The 26,749-nt window shown below is 39.7% G+C and overlaps 1 protein-coding gene across 2 annotated transcripts in view; it reads left to right on the forward strand.

The window, feature by feature from the left end:
• The window catches only part of gpc1b (glypican 1b), a 158,381-nt gene that overhangs the window by 79,820 nt on the left and 51,812 nt on the right, over positions 1-26,749 (forward strand). For both annotated transcript variants that reach the window (XM_077557561.1, XM_077557560.1), the window contains exon 2: positions 15,417-15,575. In XM_077557561.1, coding sequence (XP_077413687.1) covers positions 15,467-15,575 — 109 coding nt within the window. In that variant the 5' untranslated portion in view covers positions 15,417-15,466. The remainder of the gene's footprint in view (positions 1-15,416; positions 15,576-26,749) is intronic.

The following is a 26,749-nucleotide window of genomic DNA, read 5'->3' on the forward strand; positions in this document are numbered from 1 at the left end:
TGAGGAAGGATCTAAACCAGTTGAAAATAGTACCAGATAGGCCAACCGGGTTGCAAAGTTAAGAATCAATTCAGTAGAGATCCGGACGTTGACGTCACACGTCCCAGAACGGGCGTTAGCGCAGCCATTTCGGCAGCATAGAAAATGCGTCTGCAACTCTGCGTAAACGGCAAACGCCACACTTTAACAATGATTGACAGCTGTTGTGGACTAGCTGCCACAACGGGAAGAGGGAAAAAAAAAGGATCAAGCATACTCCAGGCTACCAAAAGAGGAACCAATGCGTAGCCAATGTTGCACTTTGCATATGGTGGCTGAATCAGCAGATGCTAACTGTGACCTCATGCAAAATTTGGGGGAAATAATCTGTTTTGGTCATTTGTGCTGCTATGGTTTAATAGATATTACAACAGTTGAATTTAATAACTGACCAACACCATAAAGAAGACTTTTTACGGCATAAATGCAGCTGCTAAGTTGCTAACCTACATAAATAACACTGCAAGACCTACGTCAACCTGCTAACTTCGATTGCATTTTGACCACACATAAAGGGAAAATAGATCCGGATTGTACAAATTTGTAAAGCCTTTGTATGATCGGATTTGAAAGCACTCACCGGCAAGAGAGGAGGTAATTCCACTTAGCAGCGTCGCCGAGTTGAAAAGAAGCACTCCTGACACTTCATCGGCAATCCAACTTGTCCACCTCGCGCATGTATATCTTGTCCTTTTCATCAAGGTGCTCATCAAGGTGCTCGTCAATGCTCTTGAGCGGAAAGTTGACGGATAAACGCTAGTTTTTGCCCTCCTCGCCGTTGTAGTCCATTAACGCTGCACCACTACTTTCCTGCCGCAGGAGGGCGTGTTCAGAGAAATAGTCATTTGACGTCCGGATCTCAATTGGTTATTAAGCAGTTTCTCAAAATTTTACTTAAATATGTTAAATTGTTAGCATTACAATATAGTTAAGTTCCATCATTATTCACAAATCTGTTTAAAACAGTGGGGGAAAGAGCTTTTTTCAACATGGCCCTGGTTGATCTCTTATACTATGCTACCACCTGCTGACCGTTTTTGTATGGCAAGTATTCTCTTCAGTTTAGAGCAGTGGTGTCCAAACTCGGTCCTCGAGGGCCGGTAGTCCTGCAGGTTTTTGAGGTTTCCCTGCTCCAACGCACCTGTTCCAATCAACAAGGTCGTTATCATGCTTATGCAGAGCTTGCTGATGAGCTTCAGCTGTGTTGGAGGAGAGAAATATCCAAAACCTGCGGGACTACCGGCCCCCGAGGACCGAGTTTGGACACCACTGGTTTAGAGGCTGCATCAAAGCCTTCTGTATCCTCTAGCATAAAAAAAACATATAAATACGTCTTTGGGAACATGGTCATATTTAAAATAGAACGTATTTATACGTTTTTGGGAGCAAATGAGTTAATGTGACAATGCGTGGCCGGCGGGAGGTAAACGGCGCAACCAGCTTCCACTACTTTCCTGCCGCAGGAGGGCGTGTTCAGAGAATTAGTCACGTGACGTCCGGACCTCAATTAGTTATTAAGCAGTTTCTCGAAATTTTACTTAAATATGTTAACTCTTTGACTGCCAAAAACGTTAAATAACGTTTAATAAAGTCCTATGGAGGAGTGCCAAAGACGTTAAAAGACGTTTTTTTTTTCAAAACAGAGGTGAAACTAACCATTTTCTATTGTTGATTACTGAAAAACGGAATAAGGTAGAAACTAACTTTTTTTTCTGATGAAAGATGAGAGTCCAATCTTTCATTTGGTAGTATGTGTGTTTCCATAGTCCAAACACATAATTTTCTGTGGACCTTGAAAGATCAGTCAAAAATGCTTAAATCGACTGGCACCCACGGCATCCCTTTTCTGAAAACGTCTGGCAGTCAAAGAGTTAAGAAGGGTTTGCCATATTGACGTTACCCTGCTGTATCTCGATGAAGTCAGGATCTCAAGTAAGACTTTTTTTAGTTGGAGGTCGAAAATTTCCCACTCCCATCGCTCCTGTTTTTTTCTTGATCATCATGTGACAGGACTTGTGTGTCAACTGTTGATGCCTCCTGTCACCAACTTTTGCTATCTCATGAGTGGGAAAACCCATCCGTCCCGCACACCCAAATACAGCAAAACAAGACTCCAAAATGAGGTCAGCCTGTCCAAAGTTACTCCCTTTCCTTGACATTTGTTCACTTATTTATTTCCCCCCTCAAAATGACTTTGCATTCAATTTTCCACCTCTTCACATGATTCAGTGAAATAACACATGGACAAGCTCATGTTAGGACACGTCTCCAACCTGAAGGAGAAGGGTGTGTGTGGCTCAGCATATTTGTATAAAATGACTTTTCCTCAACAAACACTTTTAGGTTACGGGGAAAAACAGGCGAGGAGTAGAATAAATAAAGTAAAAATCAAACTTGTTGAGTGAGATTGCTTGGAAAAGCGTACCTAGCTTAACTGCTCAGTAATTCAGGCATTTTGTTTCCACCATTGAGAGCAGCTGGCACTCACGCCCTTTGTGGTAAACACTGTCGACGTGAGTTTGCTCGCTGCGTACAAGCGATAGAACCGGACAAGAGGAAAAAACACAAAGTACTTGAAGAGCAAGAAAAGTTGACACGCCTGCGCGCTTGTCAGAGCAGTCAGTCGAGCGCGCTTTGAAAAATCGCAGCAAATTCACTACAGAACCGTTCTTAATCCGCTTTGTCACTTGTAAACGCCGGCCCCTTTTTGAGCGCCGCAACACAAATATTTCCGTGTTCTGAGCTTAACATTCATGAGGTCGCTTAACCTTGGGATGAAGCCGGTCAAGTATTGCAGTGGGTCTTGACAACAGTTTCATTAAATCGGATTTGTGAGAGGCAGGTTGGCTTGCGATACTAATGGGCCGAATGGTAGAGGTCGGATGCAGTTTTGATTACCGGGGACGGATCGCTAAAAATAGATCTGAGCTGGCGTCTAGTTGCTGGGATGTAATCTCACGTTTTCATCAGTCATAACAAGGGAAATAATTGCACTAGTGCAGTGATTCTCAAACTTGACGTAAAATACATAAACATTTAATATTAGGACTGATTGAGATCAGTGTTTCTTAAAGGGGAAGTCAACCTTAAACGTTTCTTGATTTCAAAATCCAGCCATTTTTAGCCAGCTCAATGACATCACAGTTACTCAGGGCTCAAGGAACGACCAATCACAGCTCACCTGTTTTCTGAAGCTGAGTTGTGATTGGTTGTCACCTGAGACCAGAGCAACTGTGATGTCACTTTCACTGGACAGCAAGTGGCAAAATGGCTGCCTACTGACATTATAACAAATGGCTGGATTTTGCTGCTTAACTCATATTCCACTAACACAATATCAACCAGAATATCGTATTTAGACTAGTGGGGCAGGATAGAACATGTTATTGTCAAAAAATGCTTTTTGGGTTGACATCCCCTTTAACTCTTTGACTGCCAAAAACGTTAAATAACGTTTCGTAAAATCCTATGGAGGAGTGCCAAAGACGTTAAAAGACGTTTTTTTCAAAACAGGTGAAACTAACCATTTTCTATTGTTGATTACTCAAAAACGGAATAAGGTAGAAACAAACTTTTTTTTTTTCTGATGGAAGATGAGAGTCCAATCTTGTTTTGGCAGTATGTGTGTTTCCATAGTCCAAACACATAATTTTCTATGGACCTTGAAAGATCAGTCAAAATGCTTAAAATCGGCTGCCACCCACGGCATCCCTTTTCTGAAAACGTCTGGCAGTCAAAGAGTTAATTGGAGGTACTGAACCCCACCAGTTACCTAATTTCGCACCATTCTTCATTGCAAATCATGCAGTGAGAACACTGACTTCCATCTTTCAACTCAACTCGATATTTATGGAGCACTTTAAAACAACCACAGCTGTTTTCTTGAGATGAAACCCATGGGTGATCAGATACAATGTAAACATCAGAGGCCCCAGAATTGAACCCTGTGGAACACCATGCGTTCCATTACACATGCGAATTCATATTGCACATATTCGTCCGGCCACTTTCTTTTTTCGTTTGACATAGTTAGAATGAAGGGATTACAATAATAAAAAAAAAAATCATGTGATGTACCATCACAATAGACACACGTCAACTATTGAGCGCACCAAATTCCCTGCAGCCATTGGTGGCCAAGTGGGGCATATCATTACGAATCATTTGAGTCGGGTGTGTGTCTTAACCGCCACTGAACCGCTGAGACTGATTCACCAAATCCCTTGGGTTCAATCGAGCCCAGATTAAGAACCAACACTATGCTACTAAATTCTAATGTTAGTCAATGGCCATGACGGTGATACTTGGACAGCTAAGTTTTTTTTGTTTTTTTTTATTATAGATGGTACTTAATTGTAAACAGTTGAGAATCGCCCTTAAAAAAAATCATCCAATAATCAGACTTTTTGTTGTTGTATGTTTTTCTTCCAGATAGATTTTAAGGTACAAATTATGAATGGTAACCGAGTTGTGGATTTGATGAAATCATTTATAATTGTGACGACGGTGTAGAATTCAGCAGAGGCACTCTTTATTGAATTTTTCAATTTGGGGGTAGTTAGCTTTCTGAAGAAAAACATGATGTCAGACATGCTATTTGCTACAGAGCAGTTTGATTATTGATACAAATATATTAAAATGAGCTTTTAGAGGTAATTTTTGCCATGAAAAATTACAGTATACATATACTATATATAATATATGTATATATAATTGATGTTAGTTATTCCTAATTGTTTAACTCTTTGACTGCCAGACGTTTTCAGAAAAGGGATGCCGTGGGTGCCAGCCGATTTAAGCATTTTTGACTGATCTTTCAAGGTCCACAGAAAATGATGTGTTTGGACTATGGAAACACACATACTACCAAATTAAAGATTGGACTCTCATCTTTCATCAGAAAAAAATGTTTGTTTCTACCTTATTCCGTTTTTCAGTAATCAACAATAGAAAATGGTTAGGAACACCTCTGTTTTAAAAAAAAAACGTCTTTTAACGTCTTTGGCACTCCTCCATAGGATTTTACTAAACGTTATTTAACGTTTTTGGCAGTCAAAGAGTTAAGCACCACAGTTTTCCTCATCGTCAATCCCGGGCTTGTTCCCACACTCTGTCTTTGCGCCAGACATGTTTTATACATACATGTCATACATAATCCATTCCCTCGTTAACACTGACACTGTCACACTTGCTGTGAAGTCTGATATCACCGCATCTGTTTTACATTTGTTGCTATAGGCGATAATAAAAAAAATAAAATTAAAAAAAATGACAGTGGACACAGTTTGTGTTTTTAAGTGGCTTTTCCTCCCAACTTCCCATTACCTTACGCTTCAACTTACTTTCGACGTTACATATTAAACCAATAAAACATGCTAGCTTTTATTGAACGTTAATCCTCAGTTGGCTGCTTATTTTTGTGAACAACTATTTTCCATTTTCTCCTCTCCTTTCCCGCGATATTCGACTCTGACTCATCCTCTGAGTGTCCTCTGCTGCTCCCAGCCTACTTGAATGGCTCTCCCAGGCCCATTTGGTAATGCAATATTAAGTAATCCCATCTATTGCTGTTTAAGTGAATAAACTTCACATCGCTGGTCAAGTCATTGTATTATCGTATGGACCATTTAGCCAGTCAGTCTGATCTGGTCTAGTTAGGTAGCTGATCAAATGTCACCTGGTATAAACTCAAGGTCTATATGGGACCCTCAACAGGATAAGTAGTAGAGGACATGGATGGTTTTAGACTGCAATATATCCCATAATCACTGACCAATAAGAAGCATGTATGTGCAAATGTGTGTTTTTTTTAATTTTATTTACATCCAACAACAAAAAAATGACAATGCTTCAGCCCTATGCCAATAAAAAATAGATATTGAGACTAAGCAGGAGAGAATTCCCAAATTAAGCTGTGATCTGCGCATAAAAAGAAGTGCCGCATCAGTGGGTGTAGCGTAGGATTGACCATAAATTTAATGTATCCTAGCGGGATATAATAACGTGTCATTGGTTCTATTAACTGTACAAAAGGTCGACCGGTCTTGCTGGCGTTGCAGGATGAAATTATGATCAAAGCGTAGCTGCGTAGCTACCACCTCGTCTGCCACCAGGAAGCTATTTCGGTGAGCCCGTGGGCTGGTTTACGTTACCAGACGAGTCTGGCAGCTCGGGTCACCAGCGGGGTCATTCGGTGTGTGGGGCCGACATGTTGTCGGGGAAAGTTTTAAATGTTGAATAATGGCGCTAAATAGTGGATCACAACATGTTATGTCATCGCTTAATCCTGAAAGCCCCTGTTCAAGTGTGAGTTGTTTATTGTTCATGAATGAATGGACCAGCATGGAACATAGTTTTCCAGTATTTCAATAGTTCAAGTATAATGTTTTTTTTTTTTTTTTTTTAATTAACCATAATAATCCTATTTGGAAGCATAAACAATTTGCACAATAATGTGACACTGTTTGCGCAAAAAGCAGCTTAGGTCGTTTGATAGTAACGTATATAAGTCTATAGCTGTACTAGCTAGCTAGCGAGCTAGCTTGTACTGAGTGTTTTTTCTTTCATTTTGTGAAAAAAAAAATCCCCAAACTATTGGTTGATAAAATATTTTATTTAACTCTTTGACTGCCAAAAACGTTAAATAACGTTTAGTAAAATCCTATGGAGGAGTGCCAAAGACGTTAAAATACGTTTTTTTTTTTTTTTCAAAACAGAGGTGAAACTAACCATTTTCTATTGTTGATTACTGAAAAATGGAATAAGGTAGAAACAAACTTTTTTTTTCTGATGAAAGATGAGAGTCCAATCTTTCAATTGATAGTATGTGTGTTTCCATAGTCCAAACACATAATTTTCTGTGGACCTTGAAAGATCAGTCAAAAATGCTTAAATCGGCTGGCACCCACGGCATCCCTTTTCTGAAAACGTCTGGCAGTCAAAGAGTTAAAAGGGCGACTTTACTGAAAATGCGCAAAACGGACATGTGACTTATGCCCATTTCCGTCGGTTCTTCTTTTGCGAATATTGAGAGGAGACTCCGCCGCTGTAGGTGGCAGTTTGCGCCAGTAATTTAAAAGAAGAAGAAGAAAACAACCAGGAAGCGACTGCGCCGTGCGATGTTGTCATATAGGTTTACAATTCTTGATAAATCGTAGCGTTTCGTTGCTGTTTTCCATCTAAAATAGCATTAATATTCACTTTTTTAATTAATTACGAAAAGATTTCTGTTTTGTTGTCTCCCCAAACATATCTTACTTTATCGTTCGCCTTTGCTTTGGGACTACAAACGTACGTAATATCCGGTCAAAACGTGCGACGTGTATCCGGTCTCGCCAGCGGTTATTCGCAAAATTCGCATTTTCCTTTTTTCGATACGCTTCCAAATCCACCCCCTCTAAGCGTAAAAACTTTGGAATTTTTGGCCCTTTTTCCCAATTTCTGGCATTTCCATTCAGTTTTATTTTTGCATTTGTTGAAAATTCGAATAAAAACGGGTGGATGGAAACCCAACTATTGTCATTTAGTATCTGACATAGTATGCCTTAGCTTAAAATATAGCATTAAACGCTAAAGTTGAAACACTTTGGGTGTAACTGGCATCTACGACGACACAATCAAAAACAATTTAGTACAACTGTCAAGACAAAGTGCATCAACATAAGATGGAGACGGTTATTCATTTCCTGCTATTTCCATCCCCAACCAGGCTTCATCTCAATGCACTCACCCTTCGTGCGGATCCCTCTAACCGCTGTTAAATAGAAGCATTCCACCCTGGTGAACAACGATAAGCGGGTGGTTAAGGAATTGTTCTCCGTTTAGCATCTGAGCCTGTCAAAAGAAAGAGGGAAAAGAGTGGCCGGGCGCAGCTATGGGCTTCAAATAAAAACCAGCCCTTATTAAATCATCGCGCGCACGCACGCTCATTAGAGTTTTGGGGTGGCTTGATTGGCTTGCTGCCTCCATGCTGATTGGCCTCACAGCGGGAGGTTGATGAAAGCGGAACAGCAACGCTGTTGATTTAAATATATTTGAATAGATCATTGAATTTGGTGCCAGTTATTCATGTGTGGTTCTGTGTACTCTAATTTGTATGCAGGATGTGAGCGTTTGCGTTATGAGCGTGTTTTGCCCATCAATCATGCCTGCAACGACGTTTATTCAGGCTGCCGGGATGATTTAGGAGCAATAAAGACAGGAAACGGCAAAAACAGGCTAATCTCTAATGTATGAGAAGCGGATTTCTGATATGTAATGAAAACGAGCTTTTGGCTGTCTCTTCACGTCTGGCATCGGAAGCACAAACATCCCAAGCAGTGTTAATTCAAAACATAAGGCTTCATCTTGGTGATTTTCACTTAATCTTGAAGTTCTTCTCCTACCGCCGTAATATTAGTTACATCTGCACAGACTAATGGGATCCAATTCAAGATAACTATAAAAAAAAAAAAAAAAACATTAACATTTCAACAATCAATTGGCATTTTACAAAATCTGGTAAACCCCGGCCAATGCAAGCAGACTATAACAGCTGTAACTAAATAACAAATTGACTGAATAATTGACTTATTGACAAACTCGCCTTGCTAGCCATTGCGCTAGCTAACAAGTTAACTCCTTCACCGTCAGTCATTTTCACTGAAGCAACACCCTTCACTCCCGACTTTTACTGGATTTTGACTGATTTTACAAGGCCCACAGAATTGTGTGTTCTATTGCTATAAAAACATGGAACCTACCAAAAGAAAGATTAGAGTCTGTTTCCGTTTCGCAGCAATTAGCATTAGAAAATAGCAAAGTTTCATCATTTTTCACAAATCTGTTTAGAACTGTGTGGAAATCAATTTGTTTTCAACATGGCCCTGCTAGATCTCTTATACTTTGCTGCCACCTGCTGGCTGTTTTTGTAATTACTACCATTGCTTCACCTGTTCTCTGCAGTTCCGAGACTGAATCAAAACCTTCTTTATGTTCTAGCATAAATAAATAAATAAAATACGCATACATACGTCTTTGGGACACCTAAAACATTTAAAATAGAACGTATTTATACGGTTTTGTGAGCAAATGACTTAAGTACTATGCAACTTACTAGCTATTAAGCTATGTACCTAACAAAGCTGCTATCTAGCTGCCTAGCTGTGTACCTAACATTGTTTGCTAACTAGCTATTGCACATGGCAAACTAGCTGCTAACTAGCTACCTGGTTATGTATTGTACCTAACAATCTAATGTCTCACTCCTTAGCTACAAACTAATAGCCAAGTAGCTTCTTAGGCTAAGCAGCTTAGCTATCTGTTAACTAACTAGTTATGTATCAAGCAAACTATCTAGGGAACTAATGACTGTATGTAGCTAGTGTACCTCACAAACAAACTGCTTGATTAGATACAAAGCTCTGCGCTATGTACCAACTGCTAACTAGCTACCAAGCTATGTACCTAACTAAGCTGCTATCTAGCTGCCTAGCTGTGTACCTAACATTGTTTGCTAACTAGCTATTACACATGGCAAACTAGCTGCTAACTAGCTGCCTGGTTATGTATTGTACCTAACAATCTAATGTCTCACTCCTTAGCTACAAACTAATAGCCAAGTAGCTTCTTAGGCTAAGCAGCTTAGCTATCTGTTAACTAACTAGTTATGTATCAAGCAAACTATCTAGGGAACTAATGACTGTATGTACCTAGTGTACCTCACAAACAAACTGCTTGATTAGATACAAAGCTCTGCGTTATGTACCAACTGCTAACTAGCTACCAAGCTATGTACCTAACTAAGCTGCTATCTAGCTGCCTAGCTGTGTACCTAACATTGTTTGCTAACTCGCTATTGCACATGGCAAACTAGCTGCTAACTAGCTGCCTGGTTATGTATTGCACCTAACAATCTAATGTCTCACTTCTTAGCTACAAACTAATAGCCAAGTAGCTGCTTAGGCTAAGCTGCTTAGCTATCTGTTAATTAACTAGTTATGTATCAAGCAAACTATCTAGGGAACTAATGACTGTATGTAGCTAGTGTACCTCACAAACAAACTGCTTGATTAGATACAAAGCTCTGCGCTATGTACCAACTGCTAACTAGCTACCAAGCTATGTACCTAACTAAGCTGCTATCTAGCTGCCTAGCTGTGTACCTAACATTGTTTGCTAACTAGCTATTGCACATGGCAAACTAGCTGCTAACTAGCTGCCTGGTTATGTATTGCACCTAACAATCTAATGTCTCACTTCTTAGCTACAAACTAATAGCCAAGTAGCTGCTTAGGCTAAGCTGCTTAGCTATCTGTTAACTAACTAGCTATGTATCTAGCAAACAAACTAGGGAACTAACGACTGTATGTACCTAGTGTACCTCACAAATAAACTGCTGATGAGATACAAAGCTATCTGGCTATGTAACGAACTGACTTGAGACTTGCTCATGTGTAAATTGATCCCATCTCTGCTACTAACCATAAAACATATACCTAACATAATATTAACAAATTTTGAACCCACAGTAGCTGTTTTTGGCATAATTTCAATAAAAAATGTCAAGCATGCACATGCTCTTGGGGGGGGGGGGGGGGGGGGATTGCAAACCTACTTCAGTGTATTTTGGAATTTGGCAGACTGCTCTGCGCCATACTGAGTGTTCTGGACGACTGAGGGCATTTTCTTTCAGATGCCCCCGTCACACCTTGATGGCTGGAAGTAGACAAAATTTTGCGGCTGCTGAAAGCAGGTCTAAGTTGTGGCGCAGGTTGTGTCATAGGTGATTTTAATGAATTTGATGGAGGTGCAGGCAGACGGATTTTATACTCAAGGCACATACAAAGTATGTATGTATTCATAATTATGACATCGTGCATCAAACCCTCGGAATAATTGTAGAAATCAATTCTTTGGACACATTATTATCTTTATCATCTTTAATATATTTTTTAAATCGCCCCCTGGTAACGGCACAACTATTTGGGGAGTGGCTTGTAACTGCAATGTATCATACCAAGACTTTGTTTGAAGTGCTTTCACTCGAATAGATGTGAACTGACGTTTACAAACACACAGATGTTTATAGAGTCGGCCATGTTTGTATCGCGAGCCACCTCGAACCGTTATGCTCTATTGCAGCTGACCTTTTCTAGCTGTCAGGCTCGCGCGTGCGTGCCCTTGCACGTGTGTTTACACCTGCAGACTTATGCTGGCAAACAATCATGCCGAGTTTTATTTAGATAGACTTGACACTAATATTGCCAGTATGTGTGTTTGTGAATATTCTTTGCATGTCCTTTCAAATGACGCGGCAAGCAGGTTGAACTGGAGGAAAGTGATATAGGACACACACACACACACACACACACACACACGGCGCAGGCATTTAAAGACGCAGCCCGGAGGGGTGACAGATTGCAGCTGACCTCTAAGCAGACTGTATACTATTTCAACATAAATCTTCCCTCTTCTCATTCCCTTGTTTTCTCCTGCTGTTTTTTTCTCTACTTCTTTTTGCTCTCAGTTCCACTACTTATCCTCCCCAGGCAGTTTTTTTTTCCCCGTCTTCTCCACTTCACAAACACGCACACACACGCACACAGCTCTCCAAAGCCCAAACGCTGTCCCCTGGCGGGTGTGGGTGTGAGTCACAGCGTGACCAGTTGAGAAGGTGCTGAGAGGTGCCCAATGTCACCTTACACTCCACTTTACTTTTGCCGTTCGAGGTGGGTGAAATTGCCTTTAATTGCTGCGATTCAAAGTTGGCCCGGGTGAGATGCTTAAGGGACAGTTAGGGAAAGTCGGCAGACGCATAATCATTGACATGCACACACACCGGGAGTATAAAATTCACCTGAGATGGGGGGGGTTAGCAATTATGAAGTCGAGCCATGTCAGTTAACTCATTCAATGCCATTGATGGCTATAGACGTAAAAAAATCAGTTGAACTATTTCTATTAGTTTAACTTTTATTTTCACTTTTGTTAACAGTATGAAAAACCTAGAAAAAAAATTGTACATTTAGAACAGATATAAAATGTGTGATTAATCGTGAGTTAACTATTGAAGTCATGCAATTAATTACAATAAAAAATTTAAATCGCCTGACGCGATTAAAAAAAGAAAAGAAAAGATTATTAAAAATTAGGGCCACCAGGCGATTACATTTTTTAATCGTAATTAATTGCATGACTTCATTAGTTAGCTCACAATTAATCGGGAATTTTTTATCTGTTTTAAATGTACAATAAAAAAAATCTAGGTTTTCATACTCTTGTTAACAGAAGTGGATTTTTTGAAACTAATAGAAATAGTTCAAATAAATTGTTGACGTCTATATCCGTCAATGGCAGTGAATGAGTTAATTAAGGCAGCAAACATGTTTTCTTTTCATTATCAAGCTTCTACATATTGAAGTCAAACACTTTCTAAGGAGGAGTGGGCTCTCACAGCACATGTTTTAGCAATTGGTTTGTCATATGAGTAGCTAGCAGTTAGTTTGTTAGCTACATAGCTAGGTAGCTAGTTACTAGTAAGTTTCTTTGTTAGGTACATAGCTAGGTAGCTAGTTAGAAGCTAATGAACTTGTCAGCTACATACAAGTAAGGCAGCTGGTTAGAAAATCAGTCCTGTAATTTGTTAGCTAGCTAGGTTGTTAGCTAGTTACAGTTGGGATTGTAGTTCAAGTCACCTGCTAAAATACAGTCGTATTCAAACCTTGTACGCTGAACTACAAGCGGGGAAAAAAAATCTTCAACTTCCATATGTCACCATTATGACCAACAAATGTTGAATTTCTAAAAAGTATATTCAATATTAGTGAAAGCCGCTGTAGCCTCATTATACACAGTTTGTTCATTAACATCGCACAAAAAAAAAGGTTAATTAAAATTGTACCAAAATAAAGTTTAACAACTCTTTTTTGAAGATGTATTGAAAATGTGTTGAATTAAAAAAAAATGTAAATACAACTAAACTGTACATTAAACCAATGGATGGATGTACTTGGGCTTTGATTCTTTCACATACCACTAGAGGGAGTCTAAGTACGACAGTTTGAGAATCACAACTTCTAATAATCTAAAAATGACTATTCACGTGTATGATCGCTACTACTATTGGATGCCATTTTCATAAACAGTTGATGACAGTTCCGAATGTACTGTATAGCTCAAAAGTTAGTTTTGAACACCGACCAGGTCGACCAGTGCAAAATTGGCTCAAATAACCTCTGTATAATAACAGACTCAAGCAAGGGAGACGAAGGAGAGGAGTAGCCGGCCTGTTGGAATGACTGAATGCTTATCACTGTAGGGCCTTTCAGTGCAAAGGTAGACATGAGATTCAGTCAGCTGCTTCCTTCACAGAGGCAATAACTCAATCAGGATGGAAATGCTATGACCTGCACTCTATTTGCAACCGCAAAAAAACAGCAGCTTGATTACCCCCCCCCCCCCCCCCCAATCAAAACCAAATCATTTGATTTTTCACTCATTAAATCATATAAGTAGAATGACGATCGACATGCATGATTTCAGGAGTGTTTTTCAAGAACCAATTTGCTGCCTCCAAAGTTGAGGAGAACTTCTCATGTTCGACATACAACATGATGCAAGCTTTGCAAAGTTCCTCTCCTCCACCCAGAATATCGATTTGTTCCATGTGTTGCGTGTTTGTGTAATCATACCCACCAGACACTTTATTAGTTACCCCAGACACTTTATTATGTACTATTTAGTTCATGTATTGTATGTATTGTTAGATGGAGTGTTCTTTCTTTCTTTTTTCTTTCTTTTTTCTCGTAGATGGGCCCAGTTAAAAACGGGTTCAAAATTTGATTCCTGGCTAAGTGATGCAGCTCCTCTTATTCCCTTTAAATTCAGCGTAGGTGAGGCCCATGGTCTAAATGGTGAAAGCATTGGCATGTGAAAAGTATGTTTGTAAGGAACTGCTAGAAGACTTCTATTGTGGATGATTTCATATTTAGGACTGAAATACAATGATATCCACCACACATAACGGGGAGAGGAATCCATCTGCCTATGCCTGGATCAAAATCACGTTACAAAACCTGCACCACAACTTGGACCTTGTTTCAACTAGTCTACTCTCAGCTGCCAGATTTTGTCAGATGCGCTGGGGGCGTGTAATGCACTGTTAACCCGAATACGTTTGCAGAACAAAAGAAAAAGTGAGGTAATCGGTTGCCTCACTTTTTTGGAGTTGTCAAACTTTTTTTTTTTTGTGATTAACTCAAACGTTTACGTTTTCCAGAACTTGAATGGTTTGATGACACCCAACTTTTTACATTTTTTAATCACTAGTTAACTCACGATTAATCAGGAATTTTATATCTGTTCTAAATGTACAATAAAACAAATTCTAGGCTTTCATACTCTTGTTAACAAAAGTGGATTTCTTTTAAACTAATAGAAATAATTCACATGAATTTTTGACATCTATAGCCGTCAATGGCAGTGAATGAGTTAATTAAGGCGGTAAACATGTTTTCTTTTCATTATCAAGCTTCTACATATTGAAGTCAAACACTTTCTAAGGAGGAGTGGGCTCTCACAGCACATATTTTAGCAATTGGTTTGTCATGTGAGTAGCTAGCAGTTAGCTACATAGCTAGGTAGCTAGTTACTAGTAAGTTTCTTTGTTAGGTACATAGCTAGGTAGCTAGTTAGAAGCTAATGAGCTTGTCAGCTACATACAATCAGGGCAGCTGGTTAGAAAATCTGTCTAGTAGTTTGTTAGCTAGCTAGGTTGTTAGCTTTTTTACCAATCAATGCAAGATAATAATGTGTTTTGAACTGCCGTACATAATATTGATGTGGTAAAATGCCCCCAAAACTGAGCATTATTATCTAACACAATGAATGTATACCAATGAGAGTACATTTGTGCTTGAAAGATGAAGTAGAACTGAACATCTCTTAAAATGTAAATGAACGCCACCCACATGTTGTATTTGTCCAAAGCCTTCCTTCGTTAAAGCGCAATTTACACGGTTTTCTTCCGACTTGCATCGCGGCTCGACTTGAGACGGAAACATTTTGACAGGCTGCGTTTGCGCTCGCACACTACCCATTTGATTGTGTGCATATATTGTAGCACGCTGCCAAAGACCTGTCTGAATCTCGCCAGGTAATCAGACGAGTGAGCCCATGCCTCCTTGAATGCCAACGCAGCCGCCGCAGCTTACCCCGATTGTCATGTCGGTGCTTGCTCTACAGATGATTATAAAGCGGCAAAATAGCTTGAGTGTTGACATCAATGACACAGACAGTTTCGCTAATGCCTCTCTTCTGTTGTCTTTCCCCACCCAAATTCTCTCTCTCTCTCTCTCTCTCTCACACTACTTGCTCGCCCTGTTTTCTCCACCCACTAGGGGAGCACCTTCGCATCTGTCCCCAGGGTTACACCTGCTGCACCAGCGACATGGAGGAGAACCTAGCCACGCGGAGCCGAGCAGAGATGGAGGGACTTCTGAAAGACGCCGGACGCTCCTTACAGGTGTCCCTCGGAGGACAGTATAAGGCCTTCGATGGTGAGTTGCTAAACGTGTGCGCAAGTGACACAACAGCGCCAACGTTGAAATTCAGCATTTGCGCCGCTGTGGGAGCGAACACAGCCAATTTGATTCTCAGCCAATCAAAGCGGTCCAGAGTCTACATGGTGGGTAACATACTGGAGTCCACACTGGAGATGGACAAATTCATTTTCATGTGATTAGAATGAAATGGCTAGTCCAGCTTTTGTCAAAACAACATCCAGTGTACGCCTTCTAAATGCCGTTCGGACTTCTTTTTTGCTCACAAACATACTCAACAAAACTTTTTGCAGCTCTGCTTACCTTGTGCAAAGCCACCAGTAGCTAGTTCCATCACACCGCCCTCGCTTCACCCAAACACTCACTCGCATACTTAAAGTGAGTACCCATGATGGGTGTAACAAAAACAAATTCAAATCAGTTTTGATTTGATGAACAAAATTGAACCGTTAATTTTAAAATGGTGTCGATATTTATCGAATTGTCTTTTATGAGGGCTGCACATCGCATATGAATCTGTTTGATGTTGCTGATGATTTGTTTGTTTGAATTTAATGAACTATGGTTAGAGAGCTTGCATATTTGTCATTTGAAAGCATGACTAAGCTACACAGTCAATTCTGTAGAGTGAATTTGACTCTAAACAGAATGAGATACAATTTATACTTGGAAGACAGTAAAATAAAAATTTGGATACAAGCAAACAGTAGGTGTGGCTTAGCTCAGGTGGTAACGTGTGCCAAGTCTGCCAAGCTCAAGGTCGTGAGTTTGTTGCTCTTTTAAAAAAAATAAAAAATAAACTATTAACTCTAACGTCCGCCTGAGCGTGCTCGGTTGTGCTCCGCGTTTTCCGGTGTTAGCATCGCTAGCCCGTGAACCTTTATGACGTCGTCATAGCCGCCGCGTCAACGCTTGCAACTTCAGCGTCAACCTCGGAGTCACCATCATCATCATCGATGATGATCATCGTCGTCATCAATGTGCTCTTTAGCGTTGGTCGATGCCTTTCGTCTTTGAAGAAAATTCCCAAGTGTGAGCTGCTTGCAACCGGTCGCCATTGTTCGCTTCCTCAGCCATCTAGCTCCGCCTCACGTCTTCTACTGCCGCGTCAACGCTTCCAACCTCGGAGTCACCATCATCATCATCGATGATGATCATCGTCGTCATCAATGTGCTCTTTAGCGTTGGTCGATGCTTTTCGTCTTTGAAAAAAACTGCTCGAACGTGAGCTGCTTGCAACCGGTCGCCATGTTCTCTTCCCTTCCCCAGCCATTGTCCCCTCTAGCTCCGCCTCACGTCTTCTACTGACGCCCACCCAATCTTGTCAAAAGAGAGTCATCGCTGCCATCTAGGGGCCAAAAATAGTCATTGGGCTCACTAGACCTGCTTGAAACTTTCACCACAGCTGGGCAAGGCTTTACTCCACCCGTTTCATAAAAAAAAAAAAATGGGTGGACGTCTTTTAACGTCTTTAGCGCTCCTCCGTAGGTTTTTGCAGAACGTCATTTAACGTCTTTGGCAGTAAAAGAGTTACAATTTAGTCAAAGTCTGTCGTTGCAAAAATGACTTAAAATTTCTGAGTGAAAAATCTTTTTTTTTTTTTCATGGGCTAGGCAAATTCTCATACACACTAAACATACTTTGTGTAAAATTTACCCTGAATGTTTTACTCTCTTCCAAGTGTAAATGTTAGACTCTGTTTAGAGTCAAATTTACTGTTCAGAATTTACTGTGTACAGCCGTACCACATCGAATTAAATCCTAACCCCACTAAATCGCCTCCTTGAATCGTATCATACCCCATTATCACGAATCTTATCAAATCATCTTTTGTGGAGAGATGCACACCCCCGTTGACAGTCAAGATTGCAGAGCATTATCCGTCGTTGAGGCAGAATTTCATCATCCAGAAATCAAATTATCCCCTCAGTTATAATATAGCGGTGTGGTGCATGACATCGCCAAACACAAATTTGTCCAGACTAGCTGCCAAGTCATGGCTAGCTATTAAGTTCATCATCCCCACTGTTTCTTAACAATGGGGCGGAGGTGCAGAACAGCTTGCTCGGACACATTTATAGAAATAGTTGACAAAAGATAAAGGCAACATTTTGGCAATAACTGTCTGAGTATACATATTTTTCCCCAAAAAACTACTGTATGGATAATCATCAAAACAGTCACGTATTTAAATCAGCTTTGGATTTCCATATACTCAAGGCAGTTTTTTTTCTTAACCTTGTTGAGGTATCTTCTTCAGCAAAATATTACAAGGATTTTTTTTCATGCAAGTTTAAAATAGTCTTTCACTTGTATAGCACTCTTCCATCTATTCAGGCACTCAAAGAACGTCACACTTCCTTTCCATTCACCTACTGATGACGAGGAGCAACTGGGGTTCAGTATCCTGCTCAAGGACACTTGAGCCTCTGATCGAACCCGCAACCTGAGGGTTGAGAGACGAGCGCTACCACTGAGCCACGCACGCAAAACATACACTGGAATTGGTTATTTGAGTGCTTTGCTTTTTTTGCAATGATAAATCTCATGAAAATACAAACTATGGAAAATGTACTTGTTATTGCTCGTATGAAAAAAAAAGTGGCTGCCTTGAATGACTACACATTCATTAAGTGTGAAATGAGTGCCGAGTTATCTAAATGTGTCTGTGAGCAAACTGTTTCGCACTTCCGCCCCGCTGTTATTTTATTTATTTTTTTTTTTCTTTTGGAGAGCTCAGTATTGTTCCTTCGGTAATTTTACCGATTTGACATGTCATCATCATTGCTCTTTTTTCTTTTCTTTTCTTTTTTGTACGTGCGTGTGAGTGTGTGTGTATTCATTAGTTCACCTGAAACCTATTAAAAAATCCCATACCGTTCACCTAAACCGAACACTTCCAGCCAGAGTCGTGAGGCCGTCAGGAGACCTGAGGAAGGACCAAAGAAAAGAAAGGAATATGCATAACAGTAACAGTGGTGCTAATTTACATGAACGCGGTATCTCTTTGGAGATAGAAGCAGAAATCAAGAGTAGATCTAAAAAAAAAAAAAAAAACATACACTAACCATAATCACATTCTTGAGATATGAAGGGTGTTATCTTCGTATGGTCAAAGTCAAAAAGTTGAATTTCTATAAATAAGATTAATTTACTGTATACTGCAAATTCCAGTGCACCATCAAGAAATTGTGTGCCTAACGTGACAGAGAGCTGCCCCGGAGCGCCAAGTTCGGCGCTGGCCGCTGGTTGACAATAGATCTGTCAGATCAGGCTTTGCTACTTGGTCTGACCTTTTGCCACCGCCATGATTAGTGGCCCAATGACATTTGTTTACGTTCCCTCTATCGGTCTGAGTCCTTCATTCTCGCGCTCTCGCTCCTTTTCGCTGCGGGTGCCGTTGCTGCTGTGCCAGAAGAATAACGGCTGAAGGGCCAAAACACACAAATGCACCAAGCTTTCCAGGAAGTTGCAAATTCCATAGTTAGCGCGTGTCATCTCTCGGTTCTTAACCTTTTGAGTTTGGGGGGGAAACACCTCATTTAGCAAAATAAGAGCTAGTAAACAATGCTGACGACACATAAACACTATTCGGCGTGACTCAGCTTCATTCTCTAAACATTTGAGGGTTTTACCGCAGAAAGTATGCAGAGAATTGCATCTTTTTGTTGCCTCATTTGGAAATTCATTTATATTCACTTCAATAATACATCTGGAATAAACAAAGGGAAAGCGTTAATTAGACATGTTTTCTCTTTGTTCAGCTGTATATTTCCCGTTTGTTGTACCCTTACTTCACCCCAGTCAACATCAGTTGATAAAGGGTGGGGACGGAGTTCATGGGACATTGAGGTCCAATAATCATCTGTTGTTGACTGACTAGTAGGGGTGGTAATCTTTGAATGTCTCACGATTCGATTCCGATTTTTAGGTCTGCGATTTGATTCGGATTCGATTTTTGATTAGGAACGATTTTTGATTCAAAATGATTTGATTGACAATGATTTTTGTTTCAATCTATAGTTGTGCAAGGAATCGTAATGATCTACTCCAGTCTGACTCGCTAATGCTAATTAGCGCGCTACTCGCGGCACTTTAATCACTCAAAAGAACGGCTCCACGCTGAAAAAAACCCTACTTTTATTGGAATAACTTGATCGTGACTTTTTCCTTTTACTCTCTAATGTGGCTACAACTTAACAGTGTACTAGACCACATGGAACCACACTGCCCCTCAGTGGCCAAATCGGGTACAACATGAACAGCGCTCCAAATAAAGGCACACACAGACAAAGGCTAGGCAGTATAAAATAATTTAAATAAAATCGATTTTGGGACATTTGAAATCGATTCTGAATCGTACTAAATGAGAATCACGATTCTTATGACTGATTAGGTCCTCTAAAGACGAGAGTTGAGCAATGGACGAGCTACCAAAGCCAAAAATCGTCCACATTTGCTGCTACTTATTCAAAACTGGATGTCCCAAAAGTCATTTTGCACATCCTTTTGTTCGTTTCGTTTCAGGTATTAATTGAACAGAGTCCATATTTGACAGTTTAGGCTTAGCAGTTTTGTAAGCTTGTACCAACTTAATGTTGGGGAGCAGCATAATCTTCCACTTGAAGTCAATTGAAGTCATTATGGGTAAAACTTCCACAGCCTCGAGTTTATTTGATGGGAAAAAAACATAAGGATGAGTGAGAAGAAAAAAACAAGGCTCAAGATCTGCCCCTTTTAAAGAGGGGGCACAGTATGAACCTGGAAAAACCTCTGCATATAAAGCCGTATGATAAGACTTTTTTTCCTTTTTTTTTTGAGAGCTCAATATTGTTCTTTGGCAGTCTTGCCGAGTCAACATGTCATCATCATTGCTCTTTTTTTTTTGTGTATGTGTGTGATGCTGTGTGCGTGAGTTTGTGGTCATTAATTCACCTGAAACTTGTTAAAAATGCCATACCCGTCACCTTAACCGGATACTTCAAAGGTCTCCATAATCTAAAATGGATGAAGTTGTTGCAGTGACACGGCCCTTTTTAACCTCTGAAGAAAAACAAAATTTTATTTTATTATTTATTATTTTGGAAGAAAAAAAAATCCAGTTGCAATTTTGAGTTTCTTTACAAGATTCTCAAGTGAGAGCATCGTCAAACAACATTCCAAGATATTTGGACAGATGAACCACCTCAATTTCATTTCCATCAAGAGTGGACACTGTGGGCAGTACTTGATGAGTTTGAAAACAACATTCGCTTAGTTTTGTCTGCATTAAGCACCAGTAGTATCTGCAGAATTTTTTGCTGCACCACATCTAAAGCCTTCTGCAGACATTTAACGATCGAATCAGTAAACGAGTGTGTCATCGGCGTTACATTTCACAAACTAGAAAAATTCCCGCGGAAATTTTGAATGGGACTGCTGACTCTTGTAAATGAGCTGAACAGTTTAAAATTTAAACCACTGGAATCGCTCAAGAAATGTGGAAGTTAACCATAATCAACATCAACTAAAAGTATTTCACTGTCCCTGGAAAAAAAAATGTAAATGAGCTGAACAGTTTAAAATTTAAACGACAAAAATCGGTCAAGAAATGTGGAAGTTAACCATAATCAACAGAAACTAAAAATATGTCACTGTCGCTTTAAGAACGCACACCCATTTTTGACTTGGAGCCATCACGCGCCCCACATTCCATTGAGATTGTATGAGAGACGCACCCCTTGAACAAAAGCCTCTCACGACTTAACGGTTCAAGATACAGATTCAAGAAATGGCTCGTTAGAACGGCAAGGGTTTGGGGAACACGAGTATGTTCTATGTTTTTTTAATCGGATGAAAAATGACCAAATGAGAGCAGGTTGAAAACTTATGATTTATCAGAAATGAAGAGCGAAAGGCGCCTGAATTTAACATGGAAGAGATAGGCGAGTTGGTCCGACTTGTCCGAGCTAAAAGTGAAAATAAAGGTACTAAATGACACCTTAGCCAAATAAAAGTTAGTTTGTCTGAAAGAAGACACTCGTGACTACAAAATGTGAGAATTTGACGTCTAGTGAGAAAAGATTGTGGCCATGGTGAAGACTTGAAGTGAAACTTTTGCAAATAGAAGTAGACTTTTGTTTTTTCCCGCCACTCTAAAGTTAATTGGTCAACAGAGTGGCGGTAGAAGCCTAATTCACTCACTGTCTTTGAACCCGCACAGAGGGGAGAGCTTTCATTCCTTAAAAAAGATTTCGACACTGAGCTAAAGATGGGAAAAATTCCTACAAAATACATACATACAAAATTCGATTCGGTCGGACAACGTATGCGCGCGCAGCGTGTCTTGGAAAAAGGTGCTTTAGGTGTGTGATTTTTGTCTTTCCATTTCCCATTCATTCCTATGGCACTTTTTGGGGTAGTTTTTGGGGCATTGCGTCGCCATGGTAAGTGGGAATTCCTAGAAAAATAATGCCGCACCGAGTCCGATCGAGCCGCATCGTTCGATACCTCATTTGTCCCGGTGCGATCTACGGTACGGGCCGCATTATGCGGAAAAATCGGTGGAAGATTAAAAAATAAAAATAATATACCCATTTTTCTAGGATAGTAATATGTGCTGCTTGCTACGCTCAGCAGTCCCATAATTATGCATCATATAAAAAAGAGAAATTCTAAAATGGACCCCTGTGGCACCCCCTTGTGGATGCTCACAAGTTTCGGAACGCAAATCATGATATTGAATACATTGGGTCCTGTCACTCAAATAATTTATAAACCCGGGTCAACTTATGTTGATCTTGAAGTCCAGTGCACCCCGCTGGGTAGACTTTTCATAGCTTTGCACAAATGCCTGCTCCAAGAGTTCTGTGGTTTTTATCAGTCGTGGAAGTTGCAGCAGTTTTGTTTGTCAACAACAGATCCCGTTTCCAAAAATTGAACTACGCTTTGCAGCAATATGGTGACCAAAAGCCTCTCAAACTGGTACTGAGCTGCAACCGGGGACTGCCAGGCAGCAGTTCTGCAATGCTGCTTTAATGTCAATTGGGGGTCATATAATGCTGATGGCTTCACATGATACCTGAAACTAAATAAAATAAGGAAGTGTAAAGTCACTTTGGGGCAGATTCACTCTTTGCTGTTAAGAATTCAGATTTTTTATTTCCTTTGGTCTCTTGAGGTCTCCCTGATTTGTTGGAATTTAGATGTTTTTGGGGTTGGTGAAGGACTCTAGTCGGTGCTGGATTTCACTTTCCTTTCTTTTCTTTGGTCCTTCCTCGGGTCTCCCTGACTGCCTCACGACTCTGGCTGGAAGTGTTCGGTTTAGGTGAACGGTATGGGATTTTTTAATAGGTTTTAGGTGAACTAATGAATACACACACACTCGCACGCACGCACGCACGCACACATACTCACCCACATACAAAATGAAAAAATTAAAATTAAAAATAAAAAGAGAGAGCAATGATGATGACATGTCAACTCGGTAAAATTACCGAATGAACAATACCGAGCTCTCCAGAAAAAAAAAAAGATTTCCGATTTTTTTCCTTCCTTCATGTAAAAGATCTTTTTTATTAGTATGTTTAAAGCAAGACGGGGAATACATTTTCCTCCAACCACTTCCTCTTGTGTCCAAATGGCAGCAACAGTGACAATATAGCACGCTACCAGTCCTGACACATCTGGCTATGTTTAGCAGGGTGTGGACTAGCTAGCGCCATGTGACTAAGTGTAGGGTGTTACTGCTCGAGCCCAGGCAGCCTAGACCTTTTTTGGTCCACTGACTTTGGGAAAGGTCCCAAGCAAGCCGCCAGACCACAGATTAGAGGACCAGCATGCACACATGGAGGATCTGGGTCTTGCGAGTCTATGCAGACGATATGTGAGCGCGCTGATGTGGCTTTATTTGTTTGTCAGGTTGTAATTTGACTGCATGGAAATGGGCGTTTTGTTCAAGTTTGTGTTCGGCTTCATGGATGAAGCTTTTAAAACGGTGGAGTACAATGCAGAAAAGGGGACAGATTAAATAGGTTAAAGGAAATGAGACAGATGGCAATGGAAATTGATGATTCAAGAAAGTGTAAATAAAAAAAATAAAAAAACAAGCCTTGGCTTCCACATTGAAAGGACGATGTAAAAGGTCAATGAGGACACACGGTGATGGGGTGGAAAAAAATGGTGGATGGCAGCCAGGTGTGCAAGACAGATGGAGCCTCGAAAGCGGGCAGGTGGTGACAAAACCCAGAAGAGCCATTACTGGCATCTGCAACGCAGGAGTTTGTGTTTGTGTACTCTCACTGGGCACAACATTAGGGACACCTCCACAATCTGACGAGACCCAAAACAAGAAACGCATCAACAATTCTGCCTTTACAAATCCAATAATGTTGAGACGTATTGATTTTAACAATGTGTTTATTACTGTGGGTATAGTTTGCAGTTGATTAGCATCTTTGTGGAAGAAGAATTTGATTGCACCTCTTCTGTTTGATCTCATTAGTTTGTGTCGGTGTAGCCAATGTGGCCGTTGACTGTGCAGCTTTTTGGTCACTTTTATTTCATTTTCTCATTGAGATCGGTAAGACTCAATTCAACTTGCAACTCAAATGTATTTATACAGCACTTTAAAAACAACTGCATCTTTAACAAAGCGCTGTACACAAATAAAAATCGATCAAACAAAAGACAATTGAACATAACATAATTTAAAAACAATAACAAACACCAAGAGGTTATTCCTTAGTTTGGGACCAGCTCTAGAAAGAAGCTTTAGGAAAAGCTGCATCTCATCTAAGCTTCTGCTTGAACCTCAGCCACTCCAGGAGCAGCGGGTAAAGTGAGGCAAGACCATTTAGAAATTTGAAAACAAATCACAGAATCCTGATTTGAAATGAACCCTAAAGTGCACAGGAAGCCAGTGGACAGAAGTCCGAATATGAATGCTAAGTGCTCCCTCTTCTATGTTCCAGTTAAGAGACAAAGCAGCAGAATTTTGAACTGGAAACTTTTGAGATGACTCAAAGTAAATTGTTAACATTTAAGGAACAAACAATACACTACACCACTTCCCAAGCGAATCATAATGAGCAAATGAGGGTTTTTAAAGTAAGCAAGGTCACACGTTATTTACGTTTTTTTTTAAGGCTATTGCAGGAAAAGTGAATCAGTGCAAGAATTGGAAGGGAAAAAAACAAGTTTAAAGTTAGCTAGCTAGCTAGCTAGTAAGTTAATTAGCATACCATTAATCGTCAATTCCAATTCGATGACGATTCCCACCTTTCGCCGGGCTCTTCCGCATATTTGACGAATGCCTTGCAACATTGTGAGGCACCGCCTGTACTCACCCCGATCGGCGGATGTAAATCTGCTTCAGTCAGTGCTCAGTCTGTGTATTTTTTTTTAGAGGCTTCGCGCCATTGTGCACTCACCGAAAAGTGGGCATCGTCATCGACTTGTTAGGACAGGTACTTAACTAGTTAGTTGGTTAGCTTGTTTGTTGGTTACTTAACTTGTTAGCAAATTCCATAGCGGGTTAGTTAGTTAGTTAGTTAGTTAGTTAGTGAGTTAGTTAGTTTCTGTTGCATTTCTAGAGATATTCTAGAAAATTTACATGGGATGTTTAGTTGAAGATTGTTCAAAAGTTAGTTATCTTTTTGTTGGTTACTCACTTAACTAGCTTGTTTGATGGTTAGCTAGTACCATAACTAGTTATTTAATTAGTTAGTTAGTTCCTGTTACATTTCTAGAGATATTCAAGAAAATTTACATGGGATGTTTAGTTGAAGATTGTTCAAAAGTTAGTTATCTTTTTTGTCGGTTACTCACTTAACTAGCTTGTTTGATGGTTAGCTAGTACCATAACTAGTTATTTAATTAGTTAGTTAGTTCCTGTTACATTTCTAGAGATATTCAAGAAAATTTACATGGGATGTTTAGTTGAAGATTGTTCAAAAGTTAGTTATCTTTTTGTTGGTTACTCACTTAACTAGCTTGTTTGATGGTTAGCTAGTACCATAACTAGTTATTTAATTAGTTAGTTAGTGCCTGTTACATTTCTAGAGATATTCAAGAAAATTTACATGGGATGTTTAGTTGAAGATTGTTCAAAAGTTAGTTATCTTTTTGTCGGTTACTCACTTAACTAGCTTGTTTGATGGTTAGCTAGTACCATAACTAGTTATTTAATTAGTTAGTTAGTTCCTGTTACATTTCTAGAGATATTCAAGAAAATTTACATGGGATGTTTAGTTGAAGATTGTTCAAAAGTTAGTTATCTTTTTGTCGGTTACTCACTTAACTAGCTTGTTTGATGGTTAGCTAGTACCATAACTAGTTATTTAATTAGTTAGTTAGTTCCTGTTACATTTCTAGAGATATTCAAGAAAATTTACATGGGATGTTTAGTTGAAGATTGTTCAAAAGTTAGTTATCTTTTTGTCGGTTACTCACTTACAGTAACTAGCTTGTTTGATGGTTAGCTAGTACCATAACTAGTTATTTAATTAGTTAGTTAGTTCCTGTTACATTTCTAGAGATATTCAAGAAAATTTACATGGGATGTTTAGTTGAAGATTGTTCAAAAGTTAGTTATCTTTTTGTCGGTTACTCACTTAACTAGCTTGTTTGATGGTTAGCTAGTACCATAACTAGTTATTTAATTAGTTGGTTAGTTCCTGTTACATTTCTAGAGATATTCAAGAAAATTTACATGGGATGTTTAGTTGAAGATTGTTCAAAAGTTAGTTATCTTTTTGTCGGTTACTCACTTAACTAGCTTGTTTGATGGTTAGCTAGTACTATAACTAGTTATTTAATTAGTTAGTTAGTTTCTGTTACATTCCTAGAGATTTTGAAGAAACATTAAATGAGAAGTTTAGTTGAAGATTGTTAGTTAGTTAGTTAGTTAGTTAGTTAGTTTCAGTCATTTCTAGAGAGATTTGAGAAACTTGACATGGGTATAATAGCCACCATTCAGTTGAACATGCTGTAAACCTTCCATGAGAAAAAAAATAGCAATAATAGTTCATTTTGTGTGAACTGTAAGAGAAAATAGCTATATCAAATGTAAACTCCATCTGGAGCCTATCCCAGCTGACTTTGGGCTGGTCACTAGCCAATCGCAAGGCACATATAACACAGGCCACCACTCACAGTAACAAGTCTTGAAACAATGTTATTTTGGTGATGTG

Source organism: Vanacampus margaritifer, chromosome 2 (assembly GCF_051991255.1).
Source record: "Vanacampus margaritifer isolate UIUO_Vmar chromosome 2, RoL_Vmar_1.0, whole genome shotgun sequence".
NCBI lineage: Eukaryota > Metazoa > Chordata > Actinopteri > Syngnathiformes > Syngnathidae > Vanacampus > Vanacampus margaritifer.